General features: G+C 42.3%; 1 protein-coding gene across 3 annotated transcripts in view; it reads left to right on the top strand.

The window, feature by feature from the left end:
* COBL (cordon-bleu WH2 repeat protein) overlaps window positions 1–17,425 on the top strand; it is a 593,805-nt gene that overhangs the window by 531,012 nt on the left and 45,368 nt on the right. For all 3 annotated transcript variants that reach the window (XM_075315047.1, XM_075315048.1, XM_075315046.1), the window contains 2 exons: window positions 8,924–9,033; window positions 11,695–13,778. In XM_075315047.1, coding sequence (XP_075171162.1) covers window positions 8,924–9,033; window positions 11,695–13,778 — 2,194 coding nt within the window. The remainder of the gene's footprint in view (window positions 1–8,923; window positions 9,034–11,694; window positions 13,779–17,425) is intronic.

Below are 17,425 nucleotides of genomic sequence, written 5' to 3'. Positions count from 1 at the left end.
CAGTTTATGATGTTGGGTATTTAATAGACACCATGACATCACAAACTGCTGGGCTTGATCTCAGGTGACTTTACAGCTAGTATCAACCCGATTTATTACCCCGTTTGCCACTGCACCAGGGCACGGGATGAGCTGGGGTGAAGCGCCAGGATTGGCGCATCTAGTGGATGCGCCACGTCTGGGGTGCCTGCGGCCTGCTATTTTTAGGCTGTGAAGGCCCAATAACTATGGACCTTCCCACCCTGAGAATACCAGACCACAGCTGTCCGCTTTACCTTGGCTGGTGATCCAATTTGGGGGGGACCCTACTTTTATTGTGTAATTATTAATATTTATTAAATAATTATAAAAAAAGAGCCTGAGGGGACCTCCACATTGGATCCCCAACCACGGTAAAGCTGCCAGCTGTGGTTTTCAATCTACAGCCGTCTGCTTTACCCTAGCTGGCTATCAAAAATGGGGGGACCCAATGTCATTTTTTTTTTTAACTATTTTTTAAATAGAAAAAATTAATGGGCTTCCCTGTATTTTGATTGCCAACCAAGGTAACGGCAGGCAGATGTGGGTGGCAACCCATAGCTGTCTGCTTTATCTGCGCTGAGAATCAAAAGTACCGCGGAGCACTACGTCATTTTTTTTAAAGATTTATTTTTACAGCACTGTGATGTCCAGCAATCAAAATACAGGGAAGCCCATTTTGTTTTTAGTTATTTAAATAAATAATTAAAAAAAATATATATGGGCTCCCGCTGCATTTTTTGTATTGCTAGCTAAGGGTAATCCAAGCAGCTACTGGCTGCTAACCCCCACTGCTTGGTGTTACCTTTACTGGCAATGTAAAATCCAGGGAAGCATTTTTTATTTTTTTTGCCAAAAAACTACAAAAAAAGGACGTGAGCTTCGCCATATTTTTGTATGCTAGCCAGGTATAGCAGGCAGGTGCTGGAAGAGTTGGATACAGCGCCAGAAGATGGCGCTTCTATGAAAATGCCATTTTCTGAGGCGGCTGCAGACTGCAATTCGCAGCAGTGGGGCCCAGAAAGCTCAGGCCAACCTGTGCTGCGGATTCCAATCCCCAGCTGCCTAGTTGTACCTGGCTGGACACAAAAATGGGGCGAAGCCTACGTCATTTGTTTTCTAATTATTTTATGAAATTCATGAAATAATAAAAAAAGGGCTTCCCTTTATTTTTGTTGCCAGCCGGGTACAAATAGGCAACTGGGGGTTGGGGGCAGCCGTACCTGCCTGCTGTACCTGGCTAGCATACAAAAATATGGCGAAGCCCACATAATTTTTTCAGGGGGCAAAAAACTTCTGCATGCAGTCCTGGATGGAGTATGCTGAGCCTTGTAGTTCTGCAGCTGCTGTGTGTCTGTATGGAGAAGAGCAGACAGCAGCTGCAGAACTACAAGGCTATGCATACTCCATCCAGGACTGTATGCAGAAGTTTTTTGCCCACCAAAAAAATGACGTGGGCTTCGCCATATTTTTGTATGCTAGCCAGGTACAGCAGGCAGCCACGGGCTGCCTCCAACCCCCAGTTGTCTATTTGTACCCGGCTGGGAACCAAAAATATAGGGAAGCCTGTTTTTTTTAATTATTTCACTTATTTCATGAAATAATTAAAAAACAAATGACGTGGGCTTCGCCCCATTTTTGTGTCCAGCCAGGTACAACTAGGCAGCTGGGGATTGGAATCCGCGGCACAGGTTAGCCAGAGGTTTCTGGGCACCTCTGCTGCGAATTTCAATCCGCAGCCGTCACAGAAAATGGCGCTCTCATAGAAGCGCCATCATCTGGCGCTGTATCCAACTCTTCCAACAGCCCTGGAGCCGGGTGGCTTGTTGGGTAATCATGAGTTAATACTGGCTTTGTTTTACTAGCCAGTATTAAGCCAGAGATTCTTAATGTCAGGCACGTTTGACCCGGCCATTAAGAATCTCCAATAAAGGGTTAAAAAAAAGACACCACACAGAGAAAAAATACTTTAATAGAAATAAATACACAGACACATTAGAGACTCCATCTTTATTACCCCCTGTCAGCCTCCACGATCCATGGTCTTCTGTCTTTCTCGTTCAACAAATGCAGCTCTGCTACATCACTGCTGCATGGGGGAAAACGCTGCTTCCCGTGGAGCCTTCACTCCGTGAAGGCTCCACGGGAAGCAGCGTGCAGCCTTCACTCTGTGAGAGATCAGTGCTGCTAGCGGTAACAGCGGTAACGCTGACAGACGCGTTACCATAGCAACGGTGCTCCCGGAGCCGCGGTTAGCAGTGACGTCACTGCTAACTGCGTTGCTATGGCAACGGTGATCTCCGTTAATGACCGGCTGTGTCAGCCGGTCCCTAACGGAACGGGGAGTCGACCATGTGCTAGAGCATGTCGCCGGTACACGGCGATACACAAATGTGCACCGTGTACCGGAGAGATGCACTCGCAGGTCCTACATGACGCGTCATAGTCATGTGACCAGTCTGTAGCCAATAAGATAATAGCCACGTGACTGGTCACATGGCTATTTTGACGTCACGATAGGTCCTGCATCACTGCTGGCAGTGCTGGTCACCGGGAGGATTCAGCGATCATCGGATGGAATAGCGGCAGGAGACAGAGTGCAGGAGGGATCGTGGGGACCGGTAAGTGTTATGGCAATGTTTATTAACTGTATGTGTACATTTATAATGCATTTTTATGTGTTTGTGATTGCCTCCCATTATATCCTATATGTTCGAGTTTGGTTCGTCGAACGTTCGACGAACCGACCTTGAACGGGACCTCCGTTCGACGAACCGAACTTGAACGGGACCTCCGTTCGACGAACCGAACTCGAGCCGAACCACAGCCGGTTCGCTCATCTCTACTCAAGATCTATCAGAGAAAGTTCTCAATGAACAAACTTGTCTAATAAAGCAACAGAGAAGTCAAGGGTGCAAACATATTTATGTTTGTTCCTAAAACATAGTACAATTAAGTCACTGCAGTTTTAGGATCTGCCTAAGTTTACACATACCTCTTGAAGTTTGGAGATATTTCAAAATTGAAATTGCCTTGGCCAGCTTTAGATCCTTCTTCAGAGATTTAACTTTAAGATTTTGTTAAACTGGTGTAAAAGCGATATCTAGGCCTGTAATTGTTGCATGGGCCAAGGTGTTGTATTGCGGCCCTGGGAACCAGTGAGATGGGTTCATCTGAGTTGCTTGTTATGTATTTTTTTGTAGATATTTCCCATTCACACTGCATAACCTCAGATGACACAGGAATCCCAGATGTAATGCATTAACAAGCAAGGATTCAGTCCATTTTATAAAAATAACTGAACTTTACTGTTGTAACTGGTATAACAAGTTTACAGTAGGTAGCAGGTACCAAGTTTGGTTAACATAGATTCTTCTGTTTTACATAGAGGCGCAAACATCAGTTTCAAGTGGTGGCATATAATTTGTAAATTTTAGCAATACAGCATAGGTGACCATAGCTGGGTATGGTTTTACCTTCCATGGCACTTTCGTCTGCGAAGCACCTCCCACAGCTGGCCTGCTTTTCTTCACGTTTCACACAGTGTGATGGGCTGGTGTTCACGCTGCTCTGCATAATCTACTCCCACAATGGGCTTGTCTTTCTACTTGCACTGGGACACAATCCACCATTTTTGAGCACATGTTTTGAGGCGCCAACATACCACAGCTACATCCTACCACGTCTACATTCCACAGGACTTGAACCCGCTGCCAATTTATAAAAAAGTTAAATGGAGCCTTTTGTGTAAAATAAAAATGTTATTAACATGCAGATATTGTGTCAATCTGCAGACTAATGACATTCTAAAGCCATGCGGATGCCTTACTGAGGGCCCACTCTCTAGAGGAAATTATTCTTATACATTCTGGTAACGTTGGGCTTTTAGTCATAAAGACACGGTTTCATTCCCTGCTTAGGGCATAGTGAGCGGCGGCTGTAACACTGATGCAATGCTGGTGGGAGAGTTCCATCAGCGAAGTTAGATAGGGGCTCCAGAGGGTCCAGTGGCCCCTTGCAGAAGGACAGGTAATGTCCTGCCTTCGTTTCAAGGTTCTGTCCGGTGACCTCTTGATCTGTGGTTGGTTCCCCTATCTGTTGAGCTATGGTCCTTTTCCTTTTGGTCCTAATGCTGATAGCTACTATTATTTTTGTTTTCCCATTCTAGGCTTTATCCTCTTTTTCATTGTCCTATTTTGGTTTGACCTATCACAACCTGGATGGGGGATACATGTGTTCCTCCCTTTACTGCATTTCATTGCTGAATATAGCTCTATGTGGATTTGTTCCTTGGCTTTCCAGCTCCTCACATTTGGGTTTACCTTAGAAGAAAACGCAGTTGAGTACCTGTTGATTGTCTGTGTGTTTTCTTTCCTGCCCCCTTATCCTTTCACGTTATTTGAATTTGCTTCTGTTTACCTCACACTAGATTTATGTCTGATCCTGTACATCTTGCATCGTCCTTGTGGGTAGTGTTTGTGGCTGCCCACTGGTCCCTTAAACATGAGAAACCCTATAAAGGGAGCAAAGTCCGAGGTGGAGCTGTTAGTTATGCTACTAGGGTTTTATAGTCTGTACATGGACTAGTTGGGTGTGATCATGACTTCCCCTCTTTCCTTACCCGTGTGTGAATGAGGCACTTGAATAACAATACCCTCAGATCATCTTACATGTATACATCCTCTTTATAAATCACTGATAAATAAGGCCATTTCATCTAATATCCTCAACCCTCAAGAAAAAAGGGTTTTATCTGTAAAAGGCCCTACCACTCCATTCTTTTATCATCTTAAGAAAATTCATAAAGATCTCCTGGGTAGACCCAATATTTCCAGGGAGGGTTCCTTAACAAGTAATCTATCTTATTATAATATTGACAAGATTATGCAAGTTCATGTCCGCAAACTACCAAGCTATTTGAGAGACTCCACACAACTTATTGGACTGCTACAAGAGAATCAGTGGTGTAACTCATGTGTGTTCCTCACATTAGATGGTTCCTCTTTATATTCCAATATTAATCATAGCATTGGTTTATCTTGTATGGAAAGATACCTATCTCTCAATTACAGAATTTGGTACCATCAAAAGGAATTTATGCTAACAGGTCTTTCTTGTATCCTACCATTTTACTTTTATGGGAAAACACCACCATCAGACATGTGGAACTGCAATGGATTCAAAAGTTGCACCTACTTATGCAAACCTATTTATGGGGATTTTCGAGAAAAAAATTGTTTACAATAACATATACAGTAAAAATATTTTTCTGTACAAAAGATTCATTGATGGCCTTTTTTGTATCTTGGGCAATTCTAAAGCAGATATTCTTCTATTTATCAATAGTATTAATTAGAATAACTGGAGTCTCACAGTTTCACCCAATATTAGTTTACAAAGTATTTATTTCCCAGACTTCACCATCTTCCATGTGAATAATTGTGTTTGCATCAAAACCTTTCCCAAGCAGGTAGATGCCTTATAGTCAATATAAAAGAATCAGGAAAAAATATCCCAGGAACACAGATTTTACCGTTCAGACTAATATTCTCCATGAAAGATTCAATGGTCAGAAGTACACTAGAGGGCTGATTAAAAGGGATTATTTTTTTTAAAATATGAAGAATTGCAGCCAAAATTTGCTTCTTTAAAATCTAAAAAAAAGAAATTATAAATTGTGGAAAACATGAATTTAAATTTATTACTACCTACAGTTCCCACTACCACTTCTGTTTCCTTCAATCTTCCATTGGATCCTCCCCAGCTGCACAGTATACTCATTTTTTTATACTTGGCTCTTCCTGATGTAAGCTTACTAGATAAGCAAAATAGATATCATGCTAACTTATCAGTTCAATGAGTAAAAAGTTGTTAGCAAAGCATAAGAAACATATTTGAACATTTATGGTTTTGTAACATTTTTCAGCCTTCTGAACATCAACAATTCACCTTTTGAGATACTTAAAAATATCTTTTGTTCGTGCCATGATACACTTACACAAATGTTTTATGAAGATAAGACTTTAATATATCCCTATTCTCTAAATAAACCTGGTTGCCCCCTTGCATCTTTTTGTCACCCTATTGATTGAAAACATCACACTCTTTTGCCTACAAATAAATTGTTAATTATAAAGCTCGTCTTGATCTATTTTGACATGTCTGTAAATCTGATGTAGTTTCATGTCAAATGGTGTGTGTGTGTGTGTTTACATGAGTATATATATATATATATATATATATATATATATATATATATATATATATATATATATATATATATATATATATATATATATATATATATATATATATATGTATATATATATATATATATGAGACAGTGTGACTGGTCTTTTTTGGCTCATATTTATACCCATCCAGATATGGATATGTCCACATTGTAAAGGTGCTGCCAGTACGGTTTGAATTCAGGTTAGTACCTGCGTGGGAAACCAGCAAGGGAACCCCTGTTTCATTCTGTTTCTTTCTATTGTATAATGCATATAACAGGGAGTGGTGCTCTGTTTGCTGGATTTGCACTCCAGCTCCTGGCCGCTTCATTAGCCTCCTTTATGTTCACCAGCTGATCTTGTCGGTTTTTAAAACCCACAAAAGATGCATGCAGTGTAGTGTAGGACCCAGCAAAGGAGGGTGCCGTGAAGGGGCGCTGGGCTGGTATTACAATGGCCATTCTAATATTCTAAACACCTCAATTTATGTTATAAGGTAGAATTTATTTTGTTTTTTAAAAGTGCGACTGGTCTTTTTTGTCTCATATTTAGACACCATCCAGATATGCACCTGTCCACATTGTAAAGGTGCTGCCAGTACGGTTTGAACTCAGTTTTGTACCAGCGTGGGAAACCAGCAAGGGAACCCCTGCTTCATTCTGTTTTTTTCTATTATATATATTTATATATATATATAGTACAGACCAAAAGTTTGGACACACATTCTCATTAAAAGTTTTCTTTATTTTCATGACTCTGAAAATTGTAGATTCACATTGAAGGCAGCAAAACTATGAATTAAAACATGTGGAATGAAATACTTAACAAAAAAGTGTGAAACAACTGAAAATATGTCTTATATTCTAGGTTCTTCAAAGTAGCCACCTTTTGCTTTGACTACTGCTTTGCACACTCTTGGCATTCTCTTGATGCCAAGAGAATGCCAAGATAATACTCAGTTTCTTTTTGAAAATGATTGCAATCACAATCATCATTATTATGTTCATTTAATTTGTCTTCAATGAAAAAAAAAACTAAAATTTGTCATAAAGGCAAATTGTATATAATTCCACACCAAACATAAAAAAGGAGGTGGACAAAAGTATTGGCACTGTTTGAAAAATCATGTGATGCTTCTCTAATTTGTGTAATTAACAGCACCTGTAACTTACCTGTGGCACCTAACAGGTGTTGGCAATAACTAAATCACACTTGCAGCCAGTTGACATGGATTAAAGTTGACTCATCCTCTGTCCTGTGTCGAGCATGGAGAAAAGAAAGAAGACCAAAGAACTGTCTGAGGACTTGAGAATCCAAATTGTGAGGAAGCATGAGCAATCTCAAGGCTACAAGTCCATCTCCAAAGACCTGAAAGTTCCTGTGTCTACGATGCGCAGTGTCATCAAGAAGTTTAAAGCCCATGGCACTGTGGCTAACCTCCCTAGATGTGTGAGGAAAAGAAAAATTGACGAGAGATTTCATCACAAGATTGTGCGGATGGTGGATAAAGAACCTCGACTAACATCCAAACAAGTTCAAGCTGCCCTGCAGTCCGAGGGTACAACAGTGTCAACCCGTACTATCCGTTGGCGTTTGAATGAAAAGGGACTGTATGGTAGGATACCCAGGAAGACCCCACTTCTTACCCCGAGACATAAAAAAGCCAGGCTGGAGTTTGCCAAAAAACTTAACTGAGAAAGTCTAAAACATTTTGGAAGAATGTTCTCTGGTCAGATGAGAAAAAAGTAGAGCTTTTTGAGAAAAGCCATCAACATAGAGTTTACAGGAAAAAAAAGGCATTCAAAGAAAAGAACACGGTCCCTACAGTCAAAAATGGCAGAGGTTCCCTAATGTTTTGGGGTTGCTTTGCTGCCTCTGGCACTGGAATGCTTGACCGTGTGCATGACATTATGAAGTCTGAAGACTACCAACAAATTTTACAGCATAATGTAGGGCCCAGTGTGAGAAAGCTGGGTCTCCCTCAGAGGTCATGGGTCTTCCAGCAGGACAATGACACAAAACACACTTCAAAAAGCACTAGAAAATGGTTTGATAGAAAGCACTGAAGACTATTAAAGTGGCCAGCAATGAGTCCAGACCTGAATTCCATAGAACACCTGTGGATAGATCTCAAAATGGCAGTTTGGAGAAGGCACCCTTCAAATAAATCTCAGGGACCTGAGTTTGCCAAAGAAGAATGGTCTAAACTTCCAGCAGAGCATTGTAAGAAACTCATTGATGGTTACCGGAAGCGGTTGTTCGCAGTTATTTTGGCTAAAGGTTGTGCAACCAAGTATTAGGCTAAGGGTGCCAATACTTTTGTCTGGCCCATCTTTGGAGTTTTGTGTGAAATGATCAATGATTTGACTTTTGTTTCATTCTCTTTTGTGTTTTTTCATTGCAAGCAAAATAAATGAAGATAATACCAAAGAATTTGTGATTGAAATCATTTTCAAGAAGAAACTGAGTATTATCTGACAGAATTACAGGGGTGCCAATACTTTTGGCCAGCACTGTATATATATATATATATATATATATATATATATATATATATATATATATACTGTATATGTATGTATTAAAAGGAACTGAGAAACAAACTTTTTTATGTCTAACACGGTACAAAGATATATTTTACCTGTGTTAAAATTAACTCAAATGTTTTGCAGCTCTATCAGAGCAGATGATGAAGTGGCACTAGTAAAAAATGGAGAAGAAGAAAAATTTATAGCTGCGCAATTCCAGAAGACGCTGGCGGAGCTTGATGAAGACTCAGAAGGTACTTAACGTTTTCACCAATATCTACTGTGGTTTTGCAGTAATCTATAACACTATAAGACTATAGGTAAACGGTAATTTTCTGAACTATGTAGTCTAAAAAACACTGATTCATGGAGCACCAAGTGACATACGTTTGTAAGGGCCCACTTAGAAGAGCAAATAATCTAGAATAAGCATTTATTGGAACACCCATTTGCAGATAATCTTGTGTAAACATGACGACAGTTATCTGATGAATTGGCAAAATACTTCTGTACCAGGTTATTGTCTTGTTCATATTGCTATTAACCCCTTAGGCGGGCTTTGCACACTACGACATCGCAGGTGCGATGTCGGTGGGGTCAAATTGAAAATGACGTACTTCCGGCATCGCATGCGACATCGTAGTGTGTAAAGGCTCGATGATACGATTAACGAGCGCAAAAGCGTCGTAATCGTATCATCGGTGCAGCGTCGGCGTAATCCATGATTACGCTGACGCGACGGTCCGATGTTGTTCCTCGTTCCTGCGGCAGCACACATCGCTGTGTGTGAAGCCGCAGGAGCGAGGAACATCTCCTTCCGGCGTCACTGCGGCTTCCGTAGGATATGCGGAAGGAAGGAGGTGGGCGGGATGTTTACGTCCCTCTCATCTCCGCCCCTCCACTCCTATTGGCTGCCTGCCGTGTGACGTCGCAGTGACGCCGTACGACCCGCCCCCTTATTAAGGAGACGGGTCGCCGGCCAGAGCGACGGTCGCAGGACAGGTGAGTCCATGTGAAGCTGCCGTAGCGATAATGTTCGGTACGGCAGTTATCACAAGGATATCGCAGTTGCGACGGGGGCGGGGACTATCGCGCTCGGCATCGCAGCATCGGCTTGCGATGTCGTAGTGTGCAAAGTGCCCCTTACTGTCAGGGCCAATTTTCATTTTTACGCTTTCATTCTTCCCCCTTTCAAAAAAGTTATAACCTTGATCTGAGATTTTAGTGCAACAATATTTTACATCATAAAAATGTTACAAGTAATTTTATTATACTCACAAACGAACATGTTGTGTTCTAACAGCATTTAAACATAATCCATGAAGTGATCATAATCACTTTGAGCTATGTTTCGCCTGCACCACCTTCCTCTGGTGTCCAAGACTAGATGAACCATGAGGTTTTTTTTGCCATCGGTATTTATATATCTATTGGATAAAGGTATCAAAATAGAAGTGTCTCAATTTCTGTGTTTTTTTTTCATTAATGGACTAGAGATTTTCAATATTATACCGAAACTGTGGTGCACAAAAGACGAACCTTCATAAAACGCTATTAATCTTATACTCTTACAAATATACTAGTTTTGGATTTAATAAATAGTCTCTTATGGGGTGACTGGCAGATTAGGATAAGGTGGTGTATATCCCAATCACCAGTCAGGGTCCACCGTGCTCTCAGATGGTAAAGGAGCTGCTGGCAACCCGAAGGTTAGGCGGAGAATACAGAGCTGGGTGGCTCAGAAATAATAGGAGCCTGACCCGAGTTCCACGCAACTCGGATCAGGAGACTGTGAACCCTGTTCAGGCCACAGGGTCCACACACCCCAGCCAGGAATTCCCCTGTTAACATCATAGGGGTCATGGGGTACTCTGTCTGTGCATGTAAGGAGCACACCGATGGACAGGTGGTGCCGCAGCCCAGTTAACCTCACTGGGCTCCCTGTACAGCACTGGACGGTAGGAGGAAGAAGCCCGGCGCCTGACCCTAATATGCTGAGTCACGAATCTTGGCGTGACAGGCACCGGACACCTAACCTTGACTACCGTTTCCATACCTAAGGCTATTACTGCAATGGGCTCTATGCATGGAGGTGTGCTATGTCAGAGCATACATTAAGACTACACGCCTCCATTTGGTCTCCAGCCCCTTTTATTATCTAGAGTCCGCCCCAAACCCAGGGTGAGCCACAATGGCACCTCCAGGGGCCAATTGCGGAGTGCCACATCATCAGTGACATCACAGCGGCCTATCAGAAACCGAAATGTCACTGATGACACAGGCGGGCCTCCACGAGCCAGTCCGGAGTGGCCACGTCATCAGGACATCTGATGCCCTCTAGTCTGCCACCTCACAAACATGCCCAGTGAAGTCCTTACTGGACTTAGCCTCCAATGCACTAAGTGCCTGAGCATGTTCAGTAGCCTGAACAACGGACTTAGTCTCCAAAATCAGACTATCAGCCCGAGCATGCTTAGTAGGCACAGCACAGGACTTAGACACAGCACGAAGTCCAAGTACCTGTGCAAAGAGGCTTTTCAAAGTAAGTGTGGGAGCATGTTCAGTAGTCTCAACATAGGACTTAGCCTCAGAAATGGCACTATCAGGCGGCAGAGCATGCTCACCATGCAAAACACTGGACTTAGGCTCTGGCTGAGCTAAATCGGCGCGTGCATGCACCCTAGCTGCCTCTCCACAGTTAGACATGGAGGAATAAGCAGCTAGCTGGACAATCCAAGGCACGGCCAAAAATGGTGGCTGGAACCTGGGGGTAGCGGGATCCGCAGCAGGCTGCTTGCTGCTACGGCGCGCCGATTTGTAACATAGTCATTGTCTCAGATTTATTTCCAGGGAAAAATATATATTGATATTATCTATAAGATCAGAACAATGATGATTTTTTTTTTTTTTTGCAGATATGGATGATGGAGACATTGGAGACAGGTATCATATTGGCACTAGATCAAGTCCTGTAGGTGAAGAATCAAGTGGTTATAATAACTCCAGTGAACATCATGCTGCTGTTCCAGTTACCATAATAGATTTGGTTCCAGAAATTAACACTTTGAAGTATAATCCACACAATCTCACAACAGTGAAAGAATACAGTAAAATACTAAATTCCTCTGCTGTCAGTAACAGGCAGAGTATTGGTATGCCCCCAGAAATAGAAAAGGAAAATAGTAGAACATTTAAAACTCACCAACCCACTTCACAAGAAGGAAAATTGAAAGCTGAAGATTTTAAACTTGAAGAAAATCACAACACATCAAATAGTGTTATGCGTAATATTTCTCAAAAGCCATCTGCTGTTAAAGAAAGTCAATCAACTAATATAGTTACTTCCTCCATCAAGGGTTTTCAAGATACGAGACAAGCAAAAGAAAAAAGTGACATATTGCCAGACAAAATTCAAATCAAAGACAACCATGTTTCAGGTAATGTTTCTAAGGCAATTGAGCCCACTAAATCAGTACTGAGGCGACAACAGGCATATGAAGCAAAAGCAGGCATGACCACTTTTACAGTTGTTCCACCCAAACCAGATATCAAAAAATATGACAGAGAGGTCTCCATTTCAGCCAGTGCCATTAAGATAGATGATCAGGGGAATCTAATAAGCCCTCAGTCTTCATTTGTTAAAAAAGATATGAAAAATAATGTAAATAATGAAACAGAGGGAACCCTTATTGAGAAACCACTTTTAGAAAAAGCTAAAGAGTTCTGGAGATCAAATTCTATGGAACCACAAGTTGTGGAATCAAAAGAAAAAACTGTCAAAAGGTTAGACCCAGTCAAAAGTTTTAAGCTAAATCAAGCTCCAGAAAATAAAGTCAATTCTACGTCAGTTGTGGGTTTAGTTCAACATATAACTGGAAATAAGGTAAATGATACTAATAATAAGTTGTTGATAACAAAATCAGCACCAAAATCGGCACCTGCTCCAGAGAAGATGATTATAATTGAAAATACTAGCAAGGGAAGAGCAGATATGTCGTTTGTAAAGCCTACGGCTCATGATAAGTTTAATGGAGTACAGCAAACAAAACCTACAAAAGGTCCTGGCGAAAACAGGACCAATATTGAAAGCACAAATAAGGGTAAAGCTGACCTACAAAGTCCTGTTAATGAAATGCCTAAAGGATCACAACATACCAAACCAATTCAGTTCTCAACAGCTTCACAGGAAAGAGTAACCATTATAGAGCAACCAAACACAGAGAGAAAAGATTTGCCATTTCTGAAGTCTTCCAAACGGACATCTAGCCAATATGTTGCATCTGCTATATCCAGGTATACAGAACCTGTAAATATAAAATCTGAAGAAATTTCAGAGGCCAAACAGAACACAAGCTGTAGTAATGGGGACAACATATTAAAGAACAATGGAAACTTTATACCGGAGAAGCCAAAGGTAGAAGTTAATAAGCAAGAAATGAGTGTAGATTGGAGGAAAAACTTCAGCAACAGCAATAGTGGAAATGTATTAAGTAGAAATCTCCAAATGGAACCAGCGACTAAAATTAATTCTGATGGTAAGCAATCTATGCCTTTTAGAATAGGAAGATCATTATCAGAACAAAATGGTTCAATTGGATCACAAAGTATTTGGGGAAATACAACTGTAACTAAAAGGACAAACATAAACTCTTCTGCTCCTGAATCTTCTCGACCAATATCTGGCCTGCCATCGAATGCCTTTCTAAAAGCTGTTAGAGAGAAGTCTGTTAAACTAGAACAGGCTGATTCCATTGTCTCCATAAAAACAGCACCTGCCACAGCAACAACCCCTGAGATTGAAGAAAAACATAATACTGATACTGTACCTTCAACAGTAATAGATGAACCAGACAGTCCCAGTGGCAGTAACATTTTTGGACCTAAGGCCAGACTTCGAGCTGTTGTACAGAAGCCTATGCAGAAGGATTCTTCAATCCACAGTGCCTTAATGGGAGCTATTCAGTCTGGGGAAGGCAAAGAGAAGCTTCGAAAAATTCAGGTAATCCGCTTCACTTATTGCTGAATTTATGGTTTTTATGTCATGTCTAATTAGACATATGCTCCGTCCATAATATAAACATAATTGTTTAGATGTTTAGGCTGATTAATTAAATAAATGTATGTAGAGATGACATGAAAGAAATGAGAATGAAGAATAAAGATTTCATATTCGGATTATTTGTATGACATTGGAAGTAGCAAAGATCTTAGAGGTTAGAATTTTACATGTCTAGTCTTATATTTTCTGTAACGTCTAGAACATTAAATGGGAATAAAGATTGGTTGCAGAAGTAATCAAGCAGGACTGGAAAAGGACATGAAATCTTGTGCCCCTTATATAGTCCTCTGTCTTTGCTGTACATGTTTAAGATTCAGTTTACCAAACAACTCAGCACTCCGGAATTGTAGTTGAAGTAAAGATTGATTTTATTTTCTGAATCCAGTAAATCCACAATCTCAGTCTCACAGAGCAGAACATTCTCAAACACTCTGTGGAAAAGAATAGAGCAATATTTACAAAAATATATATATTTACATAGTTATTAGAACTAGTGATGAGCGAGTACCAAAAAGCTCGGGTGCTCGAGGCTCGAGCCGAGCATCCCAAGATACTCGTGTACTTGGCCCGAGCACCGAGCCCAATGTTATCCTATGGGAGACCCGAGTATTTTTCTGAAATGACCCCCGGCAGCATGTAGAAACCCTAAAAATGTCACAAAAGTCTCAGAAGATTGCTCAGCATGGGGAAGACCCCTTGAAGCATTTATCACTCAAGAATCACAGCTGTGAACAATTTTGTCCGAGTTTTACGCCATTTTTATGGACTCACCAGAAAACCTTCCAAAATGACACCAAAATGAATTTTCATGGCGGAAATGTTAAGGGCACATACCCAATAGTGAGATAGAGCTGGTGTATGTTACTTTTTGAGATTATTACATGAAAGATTTTACGTAAAAACATTGTGTGGCACTCCGATGTCCAAAACGCACGTTTTGTGCTTTTTACTAGCGATGTCGGTCATTTTTTTTTTCATTCTATCTCCCGTCGGTCGGTCTCGCTCTGTCTGTCTCTCTCTGTCTTGTCTGTCCCCCTTTACAGTCTGTCGGTCAGTCTCCCCCCTCTCTCATACTTACCGTTCCCCGATCACTGCCGCGGCGCTGCACAGCTATTCACTAAACTCCGGCGGCTTTTCCTCTTTTCCATTAATCAATCTCGTATTCCCTGCTTTCATGCTTTTCGGCACCTATGATTGGTTGCAGTGAGACACGCCCCCACGCTGAGTGACAGGTGTCTCACTGCACCCAATCACAGCAGCCGGTGGGTGTGTGTATACTGTGCAGTGAAATAAATAATTAAATAATTAAAAAAAATGGCGTGCGTTCCCCCCAATTTTAATACCAGCCAGATAAAGCCATAGATGCGACAGTTCTGGGACTGTACCCGGCTCTTCCCGATTTACCCTAGTGCGTTGGCAAATTGGGGTAATAAGGAGTTAATGGCAGCCCATAGCTGCCACTAAATACTAGATTAATCATGTCAGGCGTCTCCCCGAGATTCCTTCCATGATTAATCTGTAAATTACAGTTAAAAAACACACACACACGAAAAATCCTTTATTAGAAATAAAAAACACTAACAAAGTCCCTCGTCACCAATTTATTAACCCCGGCAAACCCTCCATGTCCAGCGTAATCCACAGTCCTCCAGCGTCGCATCCAGCTGTGCGGCATGAAGGTGACAGGAGCTGCAGAATACACCGCCGCTCCTGTCAGCTTCACACAGCAACTGAACACAGCCGCGCGATCAGCTGAGCTGTCACTGAGGTTACCTGGATCCAGCGGTGGATTCAGCGGTGGCCGCGGGTAACCTCAGTGACAGCTCAGCTGATCGCGCTACTCACCGCCACACCAGTCAGCTCCACGCAGCAACTGAGGTGAGTATCGCGATCAGCTGAGCTATCACTGAGGTTAATCGCGGCCACCGCTGGATCCAGCGGTGGCCGTGAGTTACCTGACTGACAGAAGCTGATCGCGCTACTCACCTCAGTTGCTGTGGAAGCTGACAGGAATGGCTGTGTATTCTACAGCTCCTGTCACCTGCATGCAGCAGAGCTGGACGCGACGCTGGAGGTCTGTGGATTACGCCGGACATGGAGGGCTTTGTCGGGGTTAATAAATTGGTGATGAGGGACTTTGTTATTGTTTTTTATTTCTAATAAAGGATTTTTCGGGTGTGTGTGTGTGTTTTTTAACTGTAATTTACAGATTAATCATGGAAGGTATCTCAGGGAGACGCCTGACATGATTAATCTAGGATTTAGTGGCAGCTATGGGCTGCCATTAACTCCTTTTTACCCCGATTTGCCAACGCACTAGGGTAAATCGGGAAGAGCCGGGTACAGTCCCAGAACTGTCGCATCTAATGTATGCGGCAATTCTGGGCGGCTGCTGACTGATATTGTTAGGCTGGGGGGCTCCCCATAACGTGGGGCTCCCCATCCTGAGAGTACCAGCCTTCAGCTGTATGGCTTTATCTGGCTGGTATTAAAATGGGGGGGGACCGCACGCCGTTTTTTTTAATTATTTATTTATTTATTTTACTGCACAGTATAGACACGCCCACCGGCTGCTGTGATTGGGTGCAGTGAGACACCTGTCACTCAGCGTGGGGGCGTGTCTCACTGCAACCAATCATAGGCGCCTGTGGGCGGGGAAAGCAGGGAATATGAGATGGCTGTGTGCAGAGCACAGCGCGCCCGCCGGTATAAAGGCTCGGTCACGCTGTACGGGCCGGCCAATCACTGCAATTCCACAACTAACAGGGCTGTGGCATTGCAGTGGTCTGCCAGCCAATCCCTGCATGAGGGCTGGCTCTCAAAAGAGCGCCAACATGCAGGGATGAAGACCAAGAGTACAGCACGAGTATCGCGAAATTACTCGGTACCCGCCGAGTAGCCCGAGTACAGTGATACTCGTGCAAGTACCGAGTAGTGACAAGCTTACTCGCTCATCACTAATTAGAACATGTCCAAAACAGAATATAACAAGTCAAAGACATATCAGTATCAAGCATAAAAATATTTCCAAGGTACACAAACTATGTAATAATATTACAGATTTGGAATAGGTAGTAGTACCCAATTGGGCATCCACACAGTAATAATGCCCCCTCTATGATCTCACATAGCAAGACAGCCCCCGTTATGCCTTCTAATATTGTAGTAATAGTACACTCTAAGCATCCACTTGATAATGGTGCCCCCATTATGCGTTCATATGGTAATAATGCTTTCTCTGCACCTCCACATAGTAATACTGCCTCCTTGGTTCCCCCACACAGTATTAGTTCTCCTATTTTGTTTTTATGCAATAATAGTGCCACCACATAGTAGTAGTGCCCACATTGGGCTTCCACTCACAGGTAATGCTCTATATGTGCTCCCATATAATAATAGTGTCCCCATTGTGCCTACACGTAGTCCCCTATGTGCCTATACCCTCTGTGCCTCTACTTTGCAATAGCCCCCCTTTCTTTGGGAGACCCAGACCATGGGTGTTTAGCTTCTGCCTCCGGAGGACACACAAAGTACTACACTTAAAAGTGTAGCTGCTCCCTCTGAGCTTATACACCCCCTGGTGAGCA

The sequence above is a fragment of the Anomaloglossus baeobatrachus genome, chromosome 6 (genome assembly GCF_048569485.1).
Source record: "Anomaloglossus baeobatrachus isolate aAnoBae1 chromosome 6, aAnoBae1.hap1, whole genome shotgun sequence".
Lineage (NCBI taxonomy): Eukaryota > Metazoa > Chordata > Amphibia > Anura > Aromobatidae > Anomaloglossus > Anomaloglossus baeobatrachus.
The sequence above is the reverse complement of the archived record's forward strand: the minus strand, read 5'-3'. Positions and strand labels throughout refer to the sequence as shown.